Source organism: Palaemon carinicauda, chromosome 45, assembly GCF_036898095.1.
Source record: "Palaemon carinicauda isolate YSFRI2023 chromosome 45, ASM3689809v2, whole genome shotgun sequence".
NCBI lineage: Eukaryota > Metazoa > Arthropoda > Malacostraca > Decapoda > Palaemonidae > Palaemon > Palaemon carinicauda.
This window is the reverse complement of record NC_090769.1, coordinates 13490747-13511351: the sequence shown is the minus strand read 5'-3', so window position 1 is coordinate 13511351 and position 20605 is coordinate 13490747. Positions and strand designations below refer to the sequence as shown.

Genomic DNA, 20605 nt, shown 5'->3' with positions numbered 1-20605 from the left:
CTTTGTTAATGCAAATTTCTAACTATGCCACCAATATATATATATATATATATATAATATATATATATATATATATATATATATATATATATATATATATATATCATATGACATAATTGTGCTTGTAAGGAATTACAAAAGATAATAGATGATTTGAATAGAGAAAACAGAAATGTAGGAATGAAAATAATTATGAGTAAAACTAAGATGATGTTCAATGAAAATACAGAGAGATAACAAATAAGAGTTATGGATGAGCCACTGGAGATTGTTAATGAATATACATAAAGTATTTAGGACAGACAATCTTTGCCCATGATATGAAATCGAAATTAAAATAAGGATAAGCATGGGATGGAGAGCATTTGGTAAACAAAATGAAATTATAAAAAGTAAAATGCCGCTTTCTATAAAAAAGTATTTAATAAGAAGTTCCTACCAGTTTTTACTTATGCATCAGAAACTTATAGCCTTACTAAAGCCTTAGAACATAAGCTAGTTACAACTTAGAGAGCTATGGAAAGAATAATGATGGGAACAATAGTAAGAGACAGAAAAAGAAAAGAGCAACATGGATATGAGAGCAAACTAAAGTAGAAGATATTCTAACAACACGTAAGAAAAAGAAATGGACATGGGCAGGACACTGGGAAGGACATTTAATGAGCATGACAGATGATAGATGGCCAGTAAGAATAACAGAATGGATCCCTAGAGACTGCAAAAGAAGCAGGGGAAGGAAGAGAAGACAATAGATTGAGGAACTAAGAAAGTTTGCGGGTGTGAACCGGCATTTTTAGAAAGACCATAAAAAGACAAGTGGAAGGACATGTCTGGGGCCCTTGTTCTGCGGTGGACTAGTAACAACTGATGACACACACACACACACACATATATATATATATATATATATATATATATATATATACACACACACATATATATATATATATATATATATATATATATATATATATATATATATATATATATATTTCATATCTCCATTACGTAAGTAAACCCAGTTTATCCCTTAGTGGCATCTCGGAAATGCATGCACAAATGCAGTAGCCATGTCAAACAGGACGCTCGAGAATTGAAGTGTCACATGTATACAGTGGTACTGCACAGGGAGGGAAGTGGTTCTCGAAGCTATCCGCTTTAAGAGCAAGGATCTTATCCTAGCTACAGCTATCTCCTTCAAAAGCCACCCCCCCCCAAAAAAAAAAAATGCGACACACTTGTTTATTTCTTATGGGGGGGGGGGGAGAGTTGGAACTATGATCATTGCAAGTGTCAGCAGATATTGATTTCCATATTGAAGTTACGTGGGACAGTAAAAAATATACGTTAAATTAAGTCAAAGTTAGTTATGCTAAATACTTTTGATAACCATTGGCATTATTGATACATACATGCCATTTGTTAAAAGATATATACATATTTATCAATTAAAATAACCTGCTTAAATTCAGCAAATCCTGATATGGGAAAATACTTAAATATAAATAACAAATCAACAGTTTTGTAAAAGGACCAGGGGAAGTGAAACTTTACCTGTAACCGGCAGTTATATTCATGAGAGTTGACTTCCCTGCTCCGGAGGGTCCCATGATAGCTGTTAGGCGGCCAGACTTGAAGCTCCCGCTGACTCCCTTCAGGATAGTCTTGTAACCTAAAACCAAATGTAGATTGTCATAATAAGGTTATAGGTGTATCTCTTAATACTTTTAAAGACAAGATACTCACAGATAATTGCAATTCATAGGTTGTTGAAATATCACCAAACTTGCCCAAAAATAATTTGAGACAAGTTTCACATATAAATTATCATGACAAAATTTTTAAAAGGGTCTTATATACTGTTGGAAATGACCATCTGAATAAGGTATTCGTGCAATAACTAATATTTCAAATAACGCCTTCCTCAAAATATTTCAAGTTTATTGTGTCTACTGCAACTTGTGATTTTCAAAGTCAATATTTTAGGTCAAATAAAGATTTTCTGAAAAAGAATAAAGATAATTCACAAAGTTTCGGATTATTGAGAAAACTATTCAAATATACATTAAAAGAGAGAAAGGTGTTCCAAATCACTTAACAAGAAAAAATACTGTACTTCACAAAAGCACTTTTAGCAATCACGTGATTTTGATGTAATATCTATAATTCAATCTTATTCATCTTGTTTATGACACCAAAATGTTTGTCACTTCTGACATACAATATCAGATAGATCATATAACACAGTGAGTAACCTTCGAGGGCGTTGCTGCCCTTAAATACCAAATAATAAACTTTGGCTGCATTTTTCATCTGAATTCTGGTGTATATATTTATCTTTCCCATTCTTTATAATGAAAAAAATATCTATATTTATTTAAAACTGTTAACATTTACTTTCCTAAGTATTTCGGTTTTTTTCTTTTGACATAACAATTCTTACGGCAGAAATGAAATAAGGAAAGAAAGATTAAATCAAATCATTTCGATATTTACAATGCTATGAACAAAGAATTGATTACAAAGTAATGATAATCAAAGCCGGGAAAACTGAACATTAAATTGGTGAAAGCAAGGTTAAAAACGATGACATTGTCAGGTGTCTTTTAAATAGCAGACTAAGGCAACTAAAGTGCAAATGCTCACAGATTTAAGTAACTTGCTAAGCATTCTGGGGGCTTAGATTTGAAATGTTTCACAAAAAAATCATCCTTTACGTGAATTGTTCATTCTCTGACAGAGGGTCAAACAAAACATCAAATAAACAATTGAATCAGGTGTCCAATTAAACTTTTTCTTGATATATTTCATAGAAAAATAATTACTGATGAGAATGCATTGCGATTACTGGGATCGCAGTGGAAAATCGCTTAAACAGATACAAGAAGCCACATTTCGATAAATTCAAAGAAAGGTTTCTACACATAAAATAGAATAATTTTTCTATTAAATCGAAGAGAAATATCTTTTATAAAATATTCGGAATATAGGAAATGTTAGTGACATTAATAATAATAATAATAATAATAATAATAATAATAATAATAATAATAATAATAATAATAAATTAAGATTTTAAAATTCATAAAATTATCATCATTGTCGTCGTCGTATATTGCAAGGGTTTGTAAAAAAATCTGAGAAATATCATAATAAAGAATACTCGAAAGCCCTTTTAACTTCAAATATTTAAAAGAACTATTTTTTACTGAAAATATCCGAAGAAACGCCTATTCCAGTTGATAGTTTTAAATTCAAATAATTTTTTTTACATTCTAAAAGGAAGTTAAGTTTTAAACAAAATCCTCTGAAGGAATATGCCCACCTCTATGTCTGCCCTCTGACACGGAGTACGAGAGGTCGCAGAACTCGATGTCGACAGGAGGTCTCTTGGGAAGGTGAGACATGATGACACCCGCGCTGGCACCGTTGACGACTTTCTTCCGGAGGTCGTTGCTGAAGGAAGGGAAAGAAGGCGATTATTTTTACGTATTGAATGTGTTAGTTTTAATAAGATGTTACTCCTCTCCTTGAATGTTTCTTTAAGACTATTTTCAGAATTATCGCACATAATAAACATCTCTATCTCTCTCTCTCTCTCTCTCTCTCTCTCTCTCTCTCTCTCTCTCTGGAAATAAGAAAATGTATAAATGTTAGTTCTGATTTATTCAAAAAGAAACTTAAGCAATATTTTTTAAATTTTACTTGAATGTATATATATCCTAGATTTTTACAATACAGTTATTGTGAATTTTATATAAATAATTTATATTTTCATGTAACAGAATAACCATTTTATAATGGAATAAAGGTTTTTGACTTTGACTTTGACTTTGACTCTCTCTCTCTCTCTCTCTCTCTCTCTCTCTCTCTCTCTCTCGTCACATTTATTTTCGCGTTCATTCACATAAGGTGTTTGCTAACACCAATGTGTTATTATCTGCAATATATCTTCTGTTATGCATAGAATAATTTTAAACAATTCCCTTTTTTACCTCATTGACCTCCGCTTGATCATTGGGGACGGCTTTAAAATTGTCATTTTCATAGCCTTCAAAAGTATGACCTTTCATTGATGACATATGAAAAGATTGACTCTATACATGCGAGTGTTCAACTCCCCCAATGACCTCAACCTTGATATACCCAATAAGATCTATCATTTAATATATAACATAACTATTTTTTTTTAAATATATTGAAAAAACGCACAGATTATATACAGAGACAATGGCAGACGATTTAATGTTCAACATCAAACTGAAAAACTGCACACATTGTGGGAATTACTATACTCATTTTTTTTAATGAGGCGCATTTGAACTGACTCGCAGCAGTGCTCTTTTAGCTCGGAAAAGTTTCTTGCTATCTGATTGGTTAGAATCATCTTGTCCAACTAATCAGCGATCAGGAAACTTTTCCGAGCTAAAAGGGCACCCCTGCGAGTTGGTACAAATCTACCTCACTAAAAAGAATTGACTATAGTTATATAATGACCTAGAATATTGGATTTTACGAAAGTTTTTTAAGGAAAGCAGTTGGAATACTAAAGACCGTCATTCTGATCGCTTCTAACTGACTGGATCATAACCTCTTTATATGCTATCATACTCGGTATCAAGTTAACCTAAACGGCAATATAGACTTTTAACTTTGAGTGACACCAGCAAATTGTATCAACCCTAGCAGGTCGTTCCCAGGTGGCATGGTAGGTAATTTCTTATAATAAAGTTAACTTTTCAGGAGACATAATGCTAAGAATATTCACGAGGCTCTATAAGATTAACGTTTTACAGAGAATATAGAAATAACTGTAGTGAATGGTGATATCCTGGGTAATATGAAGCCCAGCAATAACGGTGTTTATTCAACCTGCTATTGAGCAGAACATTATTGTTTTAAGAAAGAAGAATTAAACGTACTTCCTCTGTTTTAATGCCCTTTCTACATATTGTTTTTTTTAATATGCAATTCAAAATTCAAGACCTTCGTTTATTAAATAGTTCAACGCATTGGTGTATTGGTATCACCACCATTATGATACGAAACAGAAGTTTCACACACACACACACACACACACACACACATATATATATATATATATATATATATATATACATATATATATATATATATATATATATATACATATATATATATATATATATAATATATATATATATATATATATATATATATGTGTGTGTGTGTGTGTGTGTGTGTGTGTGTAATTTGTGGTGGAAAGTTTTACAGCCATTTATTTTAAGAGCTACTTTCCTGGTCCTATCACACAGGGGAACCATACGCTCTGCCAGACCTACAAGATCAGTTTATTGTGTACATCCTTAGATATTTCGCGTATCACACAGCGTAATGCGTTTATCGTTAAATCTACATTATCTAAGCACTTAGAGAACAAGAACGTCTTTAAATAAAAAAAATAAAACTAACACTAAAATACGTGCCAGTATTAGATCTCTCCAAAAGTTACGTACCTACGTACTAGGAAATAACAATGGCTTGCACATAAACTGTCTCGCTAACCCAGTGTCAGACAAAAATAAAATAAAAGGAAGCGACTTTTTTCAAGTAAGGTCTCCGGATAGAGCAAAGGTAAAAAGTGCGCGACAAAACATGACACCGATTTTTCTTTTTTCAAGGGACAGATCTAAGGAAATATCCTTTCAATACAACTCCCATCAGATAAATACGATCTTTATAAAGGTGACAATAGTTTGAGGAATCGAATAACATTACAGGAGTTTGTACATAGATTAAATTTTTAATTTGGACAAGGAACAGTTATAAAAAACTGATGTCTTAATTAAATTTCCTGACATATTCTGCAAGGTTAGAACGAACACAGTAATGATATGTATAGTTGATGTAATACAGAACAGGCTGTACCTCAGCATTAGGGAGAATAAATGGGTTTTTGAATTAGGGCTATGTAGTCCGGTCCTGGGGCCTTCGGGTCATTCAGGGCCCAAGTGCAACTGGGGGGAAAACCTTGGAGTTACAATATGAATTATAAAGTTAAACGAGGTTGGACATCAAGATGAAAGAAAGCAGCAGGAACAGAGTTAAGGAGGATGATAAAAGGCAAGTCGAGCTGAGGGTATAAGGAATGGTGCGAAGATCCTAAATAATGCCTACAGTGCAACGCGTGAGGCTCACCGACAGCATTACCCTTATACGACTACAAAAGAATTAATGCAACGAAGACTACATCCGATCGTAAATGCTTTAAATTCAGTACATTTACAAATCACGTTATACAGAATTCTCCCGTACGGTAGCCTACTGTAAACTGTATTTTGAAAATACGCTTCATAAAGATAAAAAGTAGGTCAGTAGATTTTCAGTGGAAAAAAATCTTAAAGAAACCATGTAAGTTGAACTGGGGAAAACAAAGAAAACCCCCTGGTGTCAAGATGACGAAACACTCTCGTGCACTGGAGTGGGGGGCAAGACGTGCCCGATCGCTGAAATCTGGAGTATCGACTGGGTTCAGGAGGAGGGACGAGTGAATACAGTGCTTTCCAGAAGCCTTTGTCGTGATGTCTAATGGCTCTTCACTCCACCAGTCCAATTAAATCAACATCCTCTCGCCGGCTATGGTAATCAATGGGACAAGGACTCTACAGCAACCGATATCCGTCAAAAACCCTTTGCGCTCTGTTTAGTCATCATTTCGAAGATTCGTTAGCGTCATCATGATTAAAATTGTCCCCGGCATTATCATTATCCTCATAATTGTTGTTGGCATTGCCATTCTTGTTGATATATTATCATCATCACTGTTGTTGGCATTGTCATTGCTGTTGATATATTACCATTATCATCATCACTGTTGTTGGCATTGTCATTGTTGTTGATTTCAGAAGACTAGAATTATAAGGAATCAAAAGTAACACTCACTAACTTCTTGGTACCTGTGTCTGATCGGAAAGAACATACCACCAAGATAGATAGAGGGGGGGGGGTGTTATTATGATAACATGACATAACGCAGATCAGTAAGAAATTTTTACTTTAATGTGAAATTTGAAAATTTTCGAAAAAGAAAAGTTCAAATACTGGAACGGTAAACGAAAATAGATACACGAATGGTGGAAGACGTACTAAAATATTGACATAGCGGTGCTTTCTTACTCTTTGTTATAATTTACTTACGTAGATGAAAACTTTGAAATCGTAGTGTTCTTACAGAGTAACTTGAGTTAAAATAAAACTAAATCATGGCAGGATATTGCCACTCGTGTGGATCCGCAAAGGGAAAGGGCAAAGATAGGATAGGATGCGATTTTTGTACAAGAAGTGTCTATATGGATGCCACTGTAGCACTAGTGATGCACTTATAGACAATACACTATTACTCTGTCCTGAATATATAAATGAAGCTAAAATTGCAATAAAAAAGAGGAAGGGATTGAGGCGAAAATCTAAGAAATGGAGCAAGAGCCACAGACGAGAAACATAAAACAAGAAGAGAACGCGATGCGAGAATTGCTGAATTAAAGAGCAACATCGGGATTTTGGGAGTGTCGTTGTTGACTCGACGGATGCTACACAGACTATTGATTCAAAATCAGACAATCTTATTGAAAAATTTTATAATCTCGCGAAAAATATTGAATGAATTAACACCTCAAACACTGATAGCCCCCAAAATGGGAAAATGACATATGCTGAAAAAGTTAATGAAAAAAGATTATTAGAAATCAAATCCACAGCAGCATGAACTAAAATCATCAGCAGGAAAAATGTGATTGAAAAAGCACTCAAACAAATACCAATTCTTAATACGAGATACACTCCAAATGGAAATGGAAATTTCGCTGATGACAGGATTAGAGACGAAGCCGTAAACAAGATTCAAAACATGATTGCTGATTACAAACGAGAAAAATTAGAAATCTAAAAAAATAATATGCAATGTATCTAGTGATGAAGGCGATGCAGTTAATACTTTGATTCATAGGAATCGTTGTTTGGATCCGATAGAGAATGTATAAAAGATAAGTCTGTTATTCAAGAATAGTGCGGTGGATGAGATTACCCCTTCATGCTAAAATGTGATCCTGAAATTCGAAAGTCTATTCATGTAATGGCGACAAATTTATATTGTGATGGGCCACGTATAAGATACGTGATAGGTACCACGCGATCACCTGCTTTCACTGTCAAAGGAATTGACATTTTGAAAAAGACGAAGTTTAAGACTAATGATAAATACTGCAGGAAATCATAACACCAAGGAATGCACCTCTCATGAAATTAAATGTGTTAAAGTAAAATAACAAAATGATGATATTGGGAATTCAAGAAATTGTGAAGCTTTGGACATTGACGAGACTAGCAGAATACTAAGAACGTCATAAATTGAGGCTATGTAAATATTCAATCTATTGGTTATAAAACGATTCAAATTGGAGAATTGATAAATGAGAAATGATCCAACATAGCGATAACTAAAACATGGCTAAATGACTGTTTTCTTTAATAGCTTTCAAACTGTGGATTTGACAATTAATGTGGGATACGCTGTATAATACTCTAAATACCTAAGAATGCCTACGACAAACAGATCTTTTAGGTGATGTAGGCCGTAGGGTTTTAATGTGTGATAAGATCATAAAACAGCTATTAAAGTGAAGTAAAAGTAAAAGTCTCGTTATAGATACTCACTTGAAATATTACGCACATGATACGGTATTGAAAGAAATGAAGGGACAATGTATACAAAATCTAAAAACCATAATATAAAGAGCAAAAAACAACAATAAACATAACGTACTGTTCATACATTATCTAATTGGAACCCATTACTAAAACTCTAAACTTTTGTCCTTTTTTTTCTGGCGCGCGTTGGCTTCTGAGAATAAAAGAGAATAGAAAAATAATTGCTTAGTTATGGACAGGGAGTAAAATACTCTAGTGACGAAACATTGTCACACTTCATTGATAGCAACATCAAAATGTTGGGGATAAAAGGGACAAAGGTAGGAACTTGTGATTCAGAGGAGGTGTAGTTTTTGAAATCTGACATTTCTTTTATTGAACTCTATTCTAGAGAAGATTGACAGGAGAGCCTCCCTACAGGAAACCCGGTCTCATGGTGCAAAATAGTTTTTGGTTTACAATCACAAGATCTTTAGATTTTCGTTCACACGTTTACTATTTTGCCTTTACGAGCCTTGTCACAAACAAAACACTTTTTTACTATGTTGATCTTTGTAAATATAATAAAGGTTTTGATATACTCTATAAATTACAGATAAACCAAATATCGAAACATATCATAATCATAAAAATCCCCATATTCCATATAAAAAGCATATTATATAAATAAACCATGCTGTGCGATAGTCATTAGACAGGACACAATGCATATGTAAACCCAGAAGCATATCTATTAGTGATTTTACCTTATTTTTGATTTTGGACATAATCAATCTTCACTATAAGAATTCAAATCTGTCGACAATGACAATTCCATTTAAGATAAAAAAAGTCTTTTCAGTGTGTGGAGGTAATGAAGTGGGCCGGGTTGTTACAGCTTTTGTTGCTAGCTTCAATCATGCCAGACTCGCATTTTAGCAGATTTCTGCAACGCCATTATCCGTTAATGGTCACGCAACTGGAGGTATAATCATTTTGGTATGATGTTATAGTCTTACTGGTGCGGTGTTGCCAGTTACCACTGGTAAAATTCTTTGGATGGTAAGTTAGTTTGTAATCCTTTATAAACTAATATTTGGTAATTGATTGACAATTTTGTTCGTAGAAACATTGTATGCGATATTTGGCTTAGCATTTCGATACAATTACGTACTATGCACATTTTACACACGCGCATTTCTCTTCGTTGTTATACTGAAGGGGGTGAAATTTTAAACACTAGTTATGATTTCTTCTTTGATATTAATAAATGACAGAGACATTTCTAGTATGTGTATTTTATTTTATGGGGATTTCATATTCTTTTCTTTGGAATTATGGGCGAAAATAAATATAAATGGTTTTAAAGTTTTTTTCAGAACACCTGAAAACCCATTATGAATATGACTGCCAACGATGTTTTCTGGTAATTTCTCTTATTAACTCGAACTCCCAATTTGGAACCGCACAACCCTTTTAGATTATGTGCCTTTTTTAACTGCATAGTTTTCGGACGATCTCATTATCAACAACAACTTGGTAATCTAAACGTTTTAACGTACAATAAGCAATGGCAAAACATTTATACAAAATACCTATTTCCCTAAAAAAAATTTCAAGGAGCATACAAATAAACATACAAATTCTCTGCCTTAACTATATCACCTTAACTCCATCATTAAACAATGTATTAAAATGTACATATGAAATATAAGGCCACTTCAAAAACACATACGACAGTTATAAAAAGAAAAATTCAAGTTAATAATGCAAAGAACAAATCCCCGAACCATTTGTCCTTTGCATTTCCTTCACGATTAAAATCAAAACATATTCACATAATAAAAAATATGGAAATGCAAAAGCACTTGGCAAAATGGCCACTGCTACAATAACGGACTGGAAGTACTTGGCAGGGTATTAAGGGGCAAGTCCAATTTGTTCTTCGTTAAAGCAGAACAAACGAAGGGGAATAGGTCGCACGTCTGACATTCAGAAGAATCCGGGGGTGGCACACACACACACACAAAGGTAGAAAGAACGCGACAGTTCATCCAGCAGGGTTTAGGGGATCTTCCATGTTAGTCAAAACTTAGAATTTACCGTACTGTAAATTTGATAGATATATTGCAATGTCACATGAACTTCAATACGATGGAATAGTCAGCAATGAGAAAAAGTTGTAAGTCACGGTACGATTTGTGTCATGATGTAAAATATATATATTACACCTAAGGAATAACGTAATATTGGCCCTCTCTTAAAATCAATCTTTTCAAGAGAGCCAGTGATCAGATTAATGTATCTTTACTCGAGACCCTCAGGTATTTAGGGACATATTGATATATAATCCACAACTGTCTCAGACACAAATTAAAACACAAACACTTACCTAAAGTAAGTGAAATATGTGTTTACATTCCTTCATAATATTAGATCAATAATAACTAGAGGAATAATCTCAGAAGAAAAGCTGAACATCCTACATAGATATTTCGCTATAGGTCAAAGAACACACAAGAACTTGGTACAAAGAGAAGGGTGTCACTCAAATGTCAACATAACTGAGTCACCAGACAACGAAAAAGAAAGTGGTGAAAAATCACCAGCAAATAAGAACAAGTAGAATTTTGTTAAAAATCGATAAAAGGCTCTGGGTAAGTGTGTGGGAAAGATACAATTGATATAATAATAAAAAAAGAAGGGAGGAGATGGAGGGACGTCTTTTGATATATATCAGTATATTCTCTGGTATGGAACACAGATCGGAATCTATTTTAGCAAGATATTTTGTTTGCCAACAGATAGATTTTTATTTCTATTATTATTATTATTATTATTATTATTATTATTATTATTATTATTATTATTATTATTATTATTATTATTATTCTTTTACGCCTGTATCGGAGAATATTTACTTTTTAAGGCTGCTTCACGAAAAAATTGAAAAATACGCTTTTAATATCTATTTTGTGACCATCTGCTTGTAATATTCAGTTATTAATTTTAAGTTATACAATTATTAAAACTAAGCTTCTATAACAAGCATATTTACGCAAGGGTGTAACAAACATCACGGCCCCATATAAGAAATGTGTGGTAGGAAGGCAAGCATTGAAATTCAGAGGAAGGGAGGAGTAAGGAACTCACGACTGAAGCAACACCTCGAGGTCTCAACCTTCAATCGTGTTGGTCACAAATGTTATTTCTTTTAACTCTTGATAAAATTTTTAAAATATGTCTATGTGAGGAAAACAAATAAAAAAGAAAGGGCCAGGTATCTAAGGATTTCAGCTCAGTTATCTAAGGATATCAGGCCCGTTATCTAAGGATTGCAGTCAAAGTATCTAAGGATTTCAGCCCAGGTATCTAAGGATATCAGCCCCGGTATCTAAGGATTTCAGCCCAGGTATCTAAGGATTGCAGTCAAGGTATCTAAAGATTTCAGCCCAGGTATCAAAGGATTTTAGCCCAGGTATCTAAGGATTTCAGCCCAGGTATCTAAGGATTTTAGCCCAGGTATCTAAGGATTTCAGCCCAGGTATCTAAGGATTTTAGCTCAGGTATCTAAGGATTTCAGCCCAGGTATCTAAGGATTTCGGACTAGGTATATAAGGATTTCAGTCAAGGTATCTAAGGATTTCAGCCCAGGTATCTAAGGATTTCGGACTAGGTATATAAGGATTTCAGTCAAGGTATCTAAGGATTTCAGCCCAGGTATCTAAGGATTTCAGCCTAGGTATCTAAGGATTTCAAACCGATTTAAGAAAATTTTGGAAGTGGAAAGGCGAGGTTTATTTAGAATTGTAGGTGCTCTCAATAATTAGAGGATATTCAAGTCCCATAGATTGTCACTGAATACATAAATCTATTTTGAGAAAAAATAACATCATGGCATTACTACATTTCGGTGATTTTATGATGTATCAAAAGATTACCCAGCAACCGAATATTGTGAAGCCAAGGTCAACGTTATTCCTGAACTCTTTGATTTTATTATTTGTGATAAAAAAAAAATCGGTCGTTAAAATCAGTGTTTACGATTTTTGTAAGGTTCAGTGGCAACGCATCATTATTTCAACACATTAATAAGAATATCGCGGGATAACTATCAAGGGAGTCCGCCATATACGTTTCAAAATTGCTTTATCATCAGAGGGAAAAGTCTAAAAACAAAAAAACAGAAAGGGTAACTCAATTTCGTAATACTTGAAATTAAGTTTAATTTGATAAATAATGATCACGCAATAGTTATGATTAATATCGAAGAATAAAAAAAAAAAAACTACAAATATTCGTTTCCTGTTGAAAAATAAATCGCTTTCATTTACCTCGAAGCATAATCAAAATAACCCTTAGACATTTTCCGCCAGATTCAGTTGTCTGAACAAATAAGTTATTCCCTTCCTTATTAACCAGTCCTAAAAAGTTATTATATATATATATATATATATATATATATATATATATATATATATATATATATATATATATATATACACACACACACACACACATATATATATATATATATATATATATATATACACACACACACACACATATATATACATATATATATATGTACTGTATACATATGAATATATACACACATATATGTCATAAAAGCGAATATATAAAATCATCCTATCCACATTACACTGTCATAAGAAAATTCAGGTTTCATAGTTATTCCTTTTATGGCTCCAGCAAAGATATCATGCATTCCAGATTTATGCATATTTCTTACGAAAAAAGATGCATGGAGAAGGAGAGAAATAGCCTGGCTATTTGCATCAGATATGCAAAGTATAAGAAGCTGGCTATTGACTACGTATCTACCTCGCAATATGAAAAATGCATGAGTTTCCGCGAGCAATCTCTCATATTTATGGAGGCATGCCCCATGATAATGAGGAAACTGCCTAAGATATTTTGGGCTTTTCCCATAGGTTATCTTCCACTCGTTATATATTTCAAGTTTTTTATACTTATATTTCAAGCTGTATAAGTGTAAGGTACAGTGTACAGAGTTTATTTACTCTGATAACTATAAGTGTAAGGTACAGTGTACGGAGTTTATTTACTCTGATAACTATAAGTGTAAGGTACAGTGTACGGAGTTTATTTACTCTGATAACTATAAGTGTAAGGTACAGTGTACGGAGTTTATTTACTCTGATAACTATAAGTGTAAGGTACAGTGTACGGAGTTTATTTACTCTGATAACTATAAGTGCAAGGTACAATGTACGGAGTTTATTTACTCTGATAACTATAAGTGTAAGGTACAGTGTACGGAGTTTATTTACTCTGATGACTGTAAAAGTGTAAGCTACAGCGTTTGGAGTTTATTTACTCTGATAACTGTATAAGTGTAAGCTACAGTGTATGGAGTTCATTTACTCTGATACAATTTTATTGTATGGTCGACGAATGTCTCGGATAACTAACTATGTGCTACTTGAAATAATTGAACGGAATCGCTACTATTGTTGCCATCCTTGACCTGACTTCTTTTTCTAAAGGTTCTACCTATTGCAGGTAAGCTGGATTTGTTCATATAGTGTTTATCATCACGGTGTACGACCTGTTCCACCATATCCATGCACTAGTTAGTTCCAGCCCTGTAGCAAGATAAATACCAATCGCATAGAATGAAATATTTTGACATGATCCGATTATACTTTTGTTGTTCTTGTGTTAAACTTGTTTCAACCCACATTCTATGGATGCTAAACTTTTGCGAGTATCCACACTATCACTTTATTCTATAAAACCTTGCTTCTCACGTAAATGGTCATTCTGGATGATCATCCAGATAACAATAACAACAATAAAAATAACAAACAATAATAATAGTAATAAGCAAATTACTTTGAACTAATCTCCATACACTGAACACAACCATGGAGAATGCACGTTTCTGGGTGGGGTTCAAAACTTAAACATTGCTATAATTCCGAATTATAAATATTTCTTTGTGTGTGGCATTTGCTGATATGCTCATGCATACACAGTAGATTATATATGTGGCACCTGTAGGAAACTTTTTGGTTTTTGGTTGATAGTTTCCTTGTTTATTGATAGACATGTTGCACTGAGAATTGCTTTACTATTAATATTTATAAAATCTTGCTGATAAGAGACGAAAGAAAAACTAACGAGAGAGAAGTCGAATATGAGCAAGATATGCTAGTCGGAGGTAATAATCTTTGGAATAATAACTACAAAGTGCTTAGCAAATGAAATAGCTGCTCCGAATTTGCTAGGAGAATCCTTAAACGGCCAATGAATACAGACGTAGCACAATCCGTCATCCAGGGAAGATCAAGAGAGCGCTTTTCACGCAAAGGTCGAGAGAGAGAGAGAGAGAGAGAGAGAGAGAGAGAGAGAGAGAGAGAGAGAGAGAGTAGGGGGGGTTTAAGTCATAGCACGTAATGACACACACACGAGTAAATTATATAGCGCAAAAACTTTGTGAATGTTTGTAAACATAAAAAAAGGCTTTTTGTACAGATCTAGTTGATGACCACCAAGCGGACAAAAGCCAATATTGTTGCAAATGGCACAGCGTATCAAATCGAAGCGTGGTAATTACTCGAAAGTGAAATTTTATCTAAAATCAAGAAACCTAAAGTTTGAATCTGTTCGAGTCAGAGACGAGTTAGTTTACTGCCTATCTCTTAAAAAAAGCTCTTGTAATAATCCCGATATCAGCAAATCGTTCTTTTTATGAGCGATTGATCAAGAATCATTCAGCGTCAAAACTGTAAATCTCTCTGTAAGTGACGTATAGAAATGTCAGGGAGTTAATATTTATTATTCTGGAAAATTTATTTTCATAAGATTACTTCCTGAAAAAATCGGCAAGAAAGCAAGAAACAATTCAAGTCTCTTTATGACCCATAGGTTACGCAACGACTGAATAAAAACCAATACAACAGGCAGTGGAAGTAACTCCCTTAATGTACAAACTCACATTATAAGTATATATATATATATATATATATATATATATATATATATATATATATATATATATATACATACATATATATATATATATATATATATATAGAGAGAGAGAGAGAGAGAGAGAGAGAGAGAGAGAGAGAGAGAGAGAGAGAGAGAGAGAGAGAGAGAGAGAGAGATAAATATATATAATGTATGTGTGTATTTCTGTACGAATAAATATATGTATATCCAGTATGTATACATACACACATATACATATCTATCTATACAGTAGTGTATGCTACCCGACAAAAGTGACGGATAGATATGCACACACACTCATATTTATATATATATATATATATATATATATATATATATATATATATATCCAGAAACTTACACTTTATTATATGTGGAAGGTATGTGTGTGTGTCCAAAAATTACAACAGCTGATGACACGAGATGAACATAAAACATGTATTATAACAACGAAAGTGAAAATAAAGAGGATTGCCGGAATTATGGTCTGTTTTCCACTAATCCTGTATTATCCTCTTTTCTAAAATCCGATTGATCTGGAATCATCAAGGGATCCCATTCTCCTGTATAAATATGATGCCATTGTATATCTATTCTCAGTGCGAATCTGTTGATGTCACCAATGAGACGAAAGGAGCCTCCTAATCCAAGCAAGTCTTTTCACTTTTTCTCTCGTTGCTTGCTATGAAACACACACAAACATACTAACATATACATACAGTATGCATATCAGTATATATATATATATATATATATATATATATATATATATATATATATATATATATATCTATATATATATACTGATATGCATATATATATATATATATATATATATATATATATATATCTATATATATATATATACTGATATGCATATATATATATATATATATATATATATATATATATATATACTGATATGCATATATATAAATATATTTATTGATAGATAGATAGATGGATAGATAGATATGTTACCAATATAAATGAATACATGAGAGGATGCTGGTACCCTGTTATAAAGGGAAATATGTACAATACCCAGTATGTAAACTTTAATTAACTGTGTAAACTTATCTCAGTGATAAAATTTATTTCAACGAAGTCAACTAATCTGGTTACTGAAATACGGCTATTTTCGGTTTTTTAAGTATTGGCATTTTTAACTACTGTAGGTTCTAAAAATTTCAAAAGTAATTTTTACAAATAACTGAGAAACGTAGGCCACTGTACAAAGATCCTGCTCATATTTTAATTTGGAAGTTTATTTATGAATGTAAATACGCGTAAAAATCTTTAATAGACAAATTAGATCAGAATTATTATATAAAAAAAAAATGATAAATTGACAGGATTCAAAACAATAAAAGGAAAAATTATTCTTCTCATAACCTTGAAAATCAAATGCAATTTTTTTTATCAAGCCAAATAATGACTACCCCCTCCAAAAAAAAAGAAAGAAAAAAAAAATGCCCTAATAAAAACCTGTAACGATAAAAAATGTACTAAAGCATGCTGACTCTTTCACATTCCAAACATGTACTGATATTTATGACTTGCTCAGTGCATTAGTACTAGGAGAAAACACGTGGACTAGAAGATTCATGTCTAAAAATATCAAATCTGATTAGAAATTCAAACTTACATAAGAAAAAAATCAGCTTCACTTTAATAGAAATCAAGTATTGAACAGGAAAAAAAAAACTAATTGAATAAATCATTGCAAGAGAACATCTTGCTGCGTCCTGACACAAACTGAAGAATCTTTGGAATTGAATATTTCTAATTTCCAAGTGCATCTCTATAGAACATCTATAATGAATATCGCAATATTCTTATGACGCATTCTATAACAAAGGTCTACACTGCCATATAAAATCAATAATACGGCTACCTATAAAGACAGACTATAATTGAACACAGTATTTTAAGAAAAGGGTAAATTACGTAAAACAACAAATGACCAACCTTAAATCTACCAGGAGGTAATTGAACCTTGGTAACTAGAGTCTAAACTATAAATTTGTTAGCACGACCACGAGCAAGCCAAGTGACATTAATCATACTTGCTGTAGTACTGGAATAATAGCGACGTTAATTAATTTTATCCCAAGGGACGGCCAAAAAGGAATGCAAAACCAGAATATATGTGTTCACTCATTCAATTACTGAAAAAAAATATATATTTAAGCGCACTCAATAATAATAATTACCAAGTAATTAAGATTCCCTTGAAACCCGTTTGTCATTAGATCAGTCCACGTGTGTTATGTTTAACTTGAAACAGTTTCAAGTTTTGGGGTTCAGTATTTCACAAAAAAGCTAAATTCTAATATAGAAAACATAAAATGCTGACCAATAAGTAATAAATGTATTGAGAGAAAACTAAGTTTTGATGGTAATGCTGGTGTTCAGATATGATTAATGACCTGAACTATGCTTATAGCTGAAAAATGTATGGAAACTTGAAATTGTCGTATGCAAATGGACACTTAAGAGAGAGAGAGAGAGAGAGAGAGAGAGAGAGAGGAGAGAGAGAGAGAGAGAGAGAGAGAGAGAGAGACTACATCAAACAATGCCATGACTGGGTGTGGAGGACTTTCTGCGGAGTGTGTGAAGCATAGGCAATTGTATTCGCTCGAGTTCATGTGCCGTTTATAGCTGTTCAACAGCTCTGTTGCCATGTAACTTTGGGATTAAAAACCTAGGTTTTAGTTTTATCCTATTAGGAGTTACTTACTTCCCAAATACAAAATTCCATTAATAGAACATACAACATTAATTATCCATCTACTCGAGGACTCGTCTCAAAATCAAATATCTCAGAAGTAATAAATGCTTTGTAAGCAAGACAAAAAATTTCGTCTCTCTCTCTCTCTCTCTCTCTCTCTCTCTCTCTCTCTCTCTCTCTCTCTCTCTCTCTCTCTAGGTACTCCTTTCTTGGTAAGAGGATTAGACAGAAAACAAATATATGCAACTCCAAGTATACAAATGAGGGACGCCCGAATGTAATCTCCCATCATATTGTCTTCGCGACTCACGAGTAATTGGACATGGATAAGCTGGATCTTTTAACATTTCTTGTCTCTTTTAAGGACCATCGTCAATTACTAATTACACCGTGAAAAGAGAGAGAGAGAGAGAGAGAGAGAGAGAGAGAGAGAGAGAGAGAGAGAGAGAGAGAGAGATTACTCATGTAGTAAACAAAATTGCCATCTATTTAAAAGCGGAGCAAACCCCCAAATTAGTAGATCAAGGAATTAAACCCAGTCCAACGTCTACATGATACAAACGGTGACTTCTCTACTGCAGTAAACTAACTCCTCAAAACTGGCTTTCTTGCATCATCCTGCATCGTTCAACACCCCTTAAATAATACTACTAAAATAGATGCAATCTCTCTCTCTCTCTCTCTCTCTCTCTCTCTCTCCTCTCTCTCTCTCTCTCTCTCTCTCTCTCTCAGTGTAACAACAGTGCAGATCCCTGACTCAATGTACTGGGTCTTTAACTTTTATCAAAGATGCTTGAGAGGCCGAGATTGCTAAGCATACTGTCATTCCACAGTGGACCTGACGGATGAACTTCCATTGTACTTTCAACCTTCAGACTCGCTTTATATAGACTGGACAATCAATGGTGGACAAGAAGCGACCTGACCTTTCCAACGCTCACCCTGACTTCCAACCTTTGTAACTTCGCTACTATCAGCAGATGGTAAATACGCTTTAAGGTTCTTTTTTTTTTTTTTTTTTTTTTTTTTGGGGGGTATTGAAATATACTTATTCTGCAGACATGTCCGTCTTATCGTTTTATGCTGGACAAAAAGTTCCATGGTTTATTTTTTAAAATTTATTCCGAATTTAATTCTACTAAGCATCAACATTCTTGGTTAACTGAGCTTAATTAACATAAAAAACATGAGTGTAAAAACACACTTCTAATACTGGCGGTACTCAAAAGTAGCGTTATCTAAAAATGGGAGCGAATAAAGACATTAATCCAGCCTCTTTTTTTAATACTTTTACTTTCTTTTCGCTGTCTGAGGATTACCTGAGGAACCAGTTAGTGAGAGATTGGTGATAAAAAAAAAGAACCTGTGACACTAAGTTTCTCACTATAAACATAACTCGATGTAAGCAAAGTAACTACTCACATTATTACATATAAAAAGGTTAAGGTAAATGAACTCATAGAGTAAAGGTGCAGGTTCAATTCGAGTCACATATATATAAAAGAGGGATTAAAAAAAATGAGCACAAACTATAAGTCACAATTACTACATATTATTGGTGTTCATTGCAACAATACAAATGTAAAAACACACACACAAATAACAAAGTATTTCAAAATACTTCCAAGTGAAAAACGAATAATGATAAATTTCACGATCAGCAGAGACAAACATCATTATTTTTACGCTAGAAATAACATTTGTTTGTATTGCAAGTTTAATTGTGATGGCATATATATATATATATATATATATATATATATATATAAATTTATATATGTATATATATATATATATATATATATATATATGTGTGTGTGTGTACATAAACACATATCTATTGTATACATATGTATATAAATCTAAAAATATGTATGTATATATACGTACAGTATATATGTATGTATACATATGCATTTATGTATGTTTATTCATATATATGTATATATATACACTATATTCACATATTTATATAAATGTATTGTATAAGCTGTATACTGTATGTACTCGTACACACACCCACACATACATTATATATATATATATATATATATCTATATATATATATATATATATATATATATACATATATACACAAGCAGGACAAATATTAAAATTTATGGGTTTTTTTCTAATCATACATGATAACACGTCTCATTTCTTGTTTGTGGCCTTGTTCTCAGCAAAAAATCAACAATTTAG

The 20605-nt window shown here is 32.9% G+C and overlaps 1 protein-coding gene and 1 long non-coding RNA gene across 2 annotated transcripts in view; both read right to left on the bottom strand.

Annotated features, from left to right (window-relative positions):
* LOC137634806 (ATP-binding cassette sub-family G member 1-like) overlaps nt 1-3457 on the bottom strand; it is a 31627-nt gene extending 28170 nt beyond the window's left edge. The window contains exons 1-2 of the mRNA XM_068367354.1: nt 3329-3457; nt 1558-1675 (exon numbers count right to left, since the gene is read on the bottom strand). Coding sequence (XP_068223455.1) covers nt 1558-1675; nt 3329-3410 — 200 coding nt within the window. The 5' untranslated portion in view covers nt 3411-3457. The remainder of the gene's footprint in view (nt 1-1557; nt 1676-3328) is intronic.
* The window catches only part of LOC137634659 (uncharacterized), a 367202-nt gene that overhangs the window by 312370 nt on the left and 34227 nt on the right, over nt 1-20605 (bottom strand). The window lies entirely within an intron of this gene.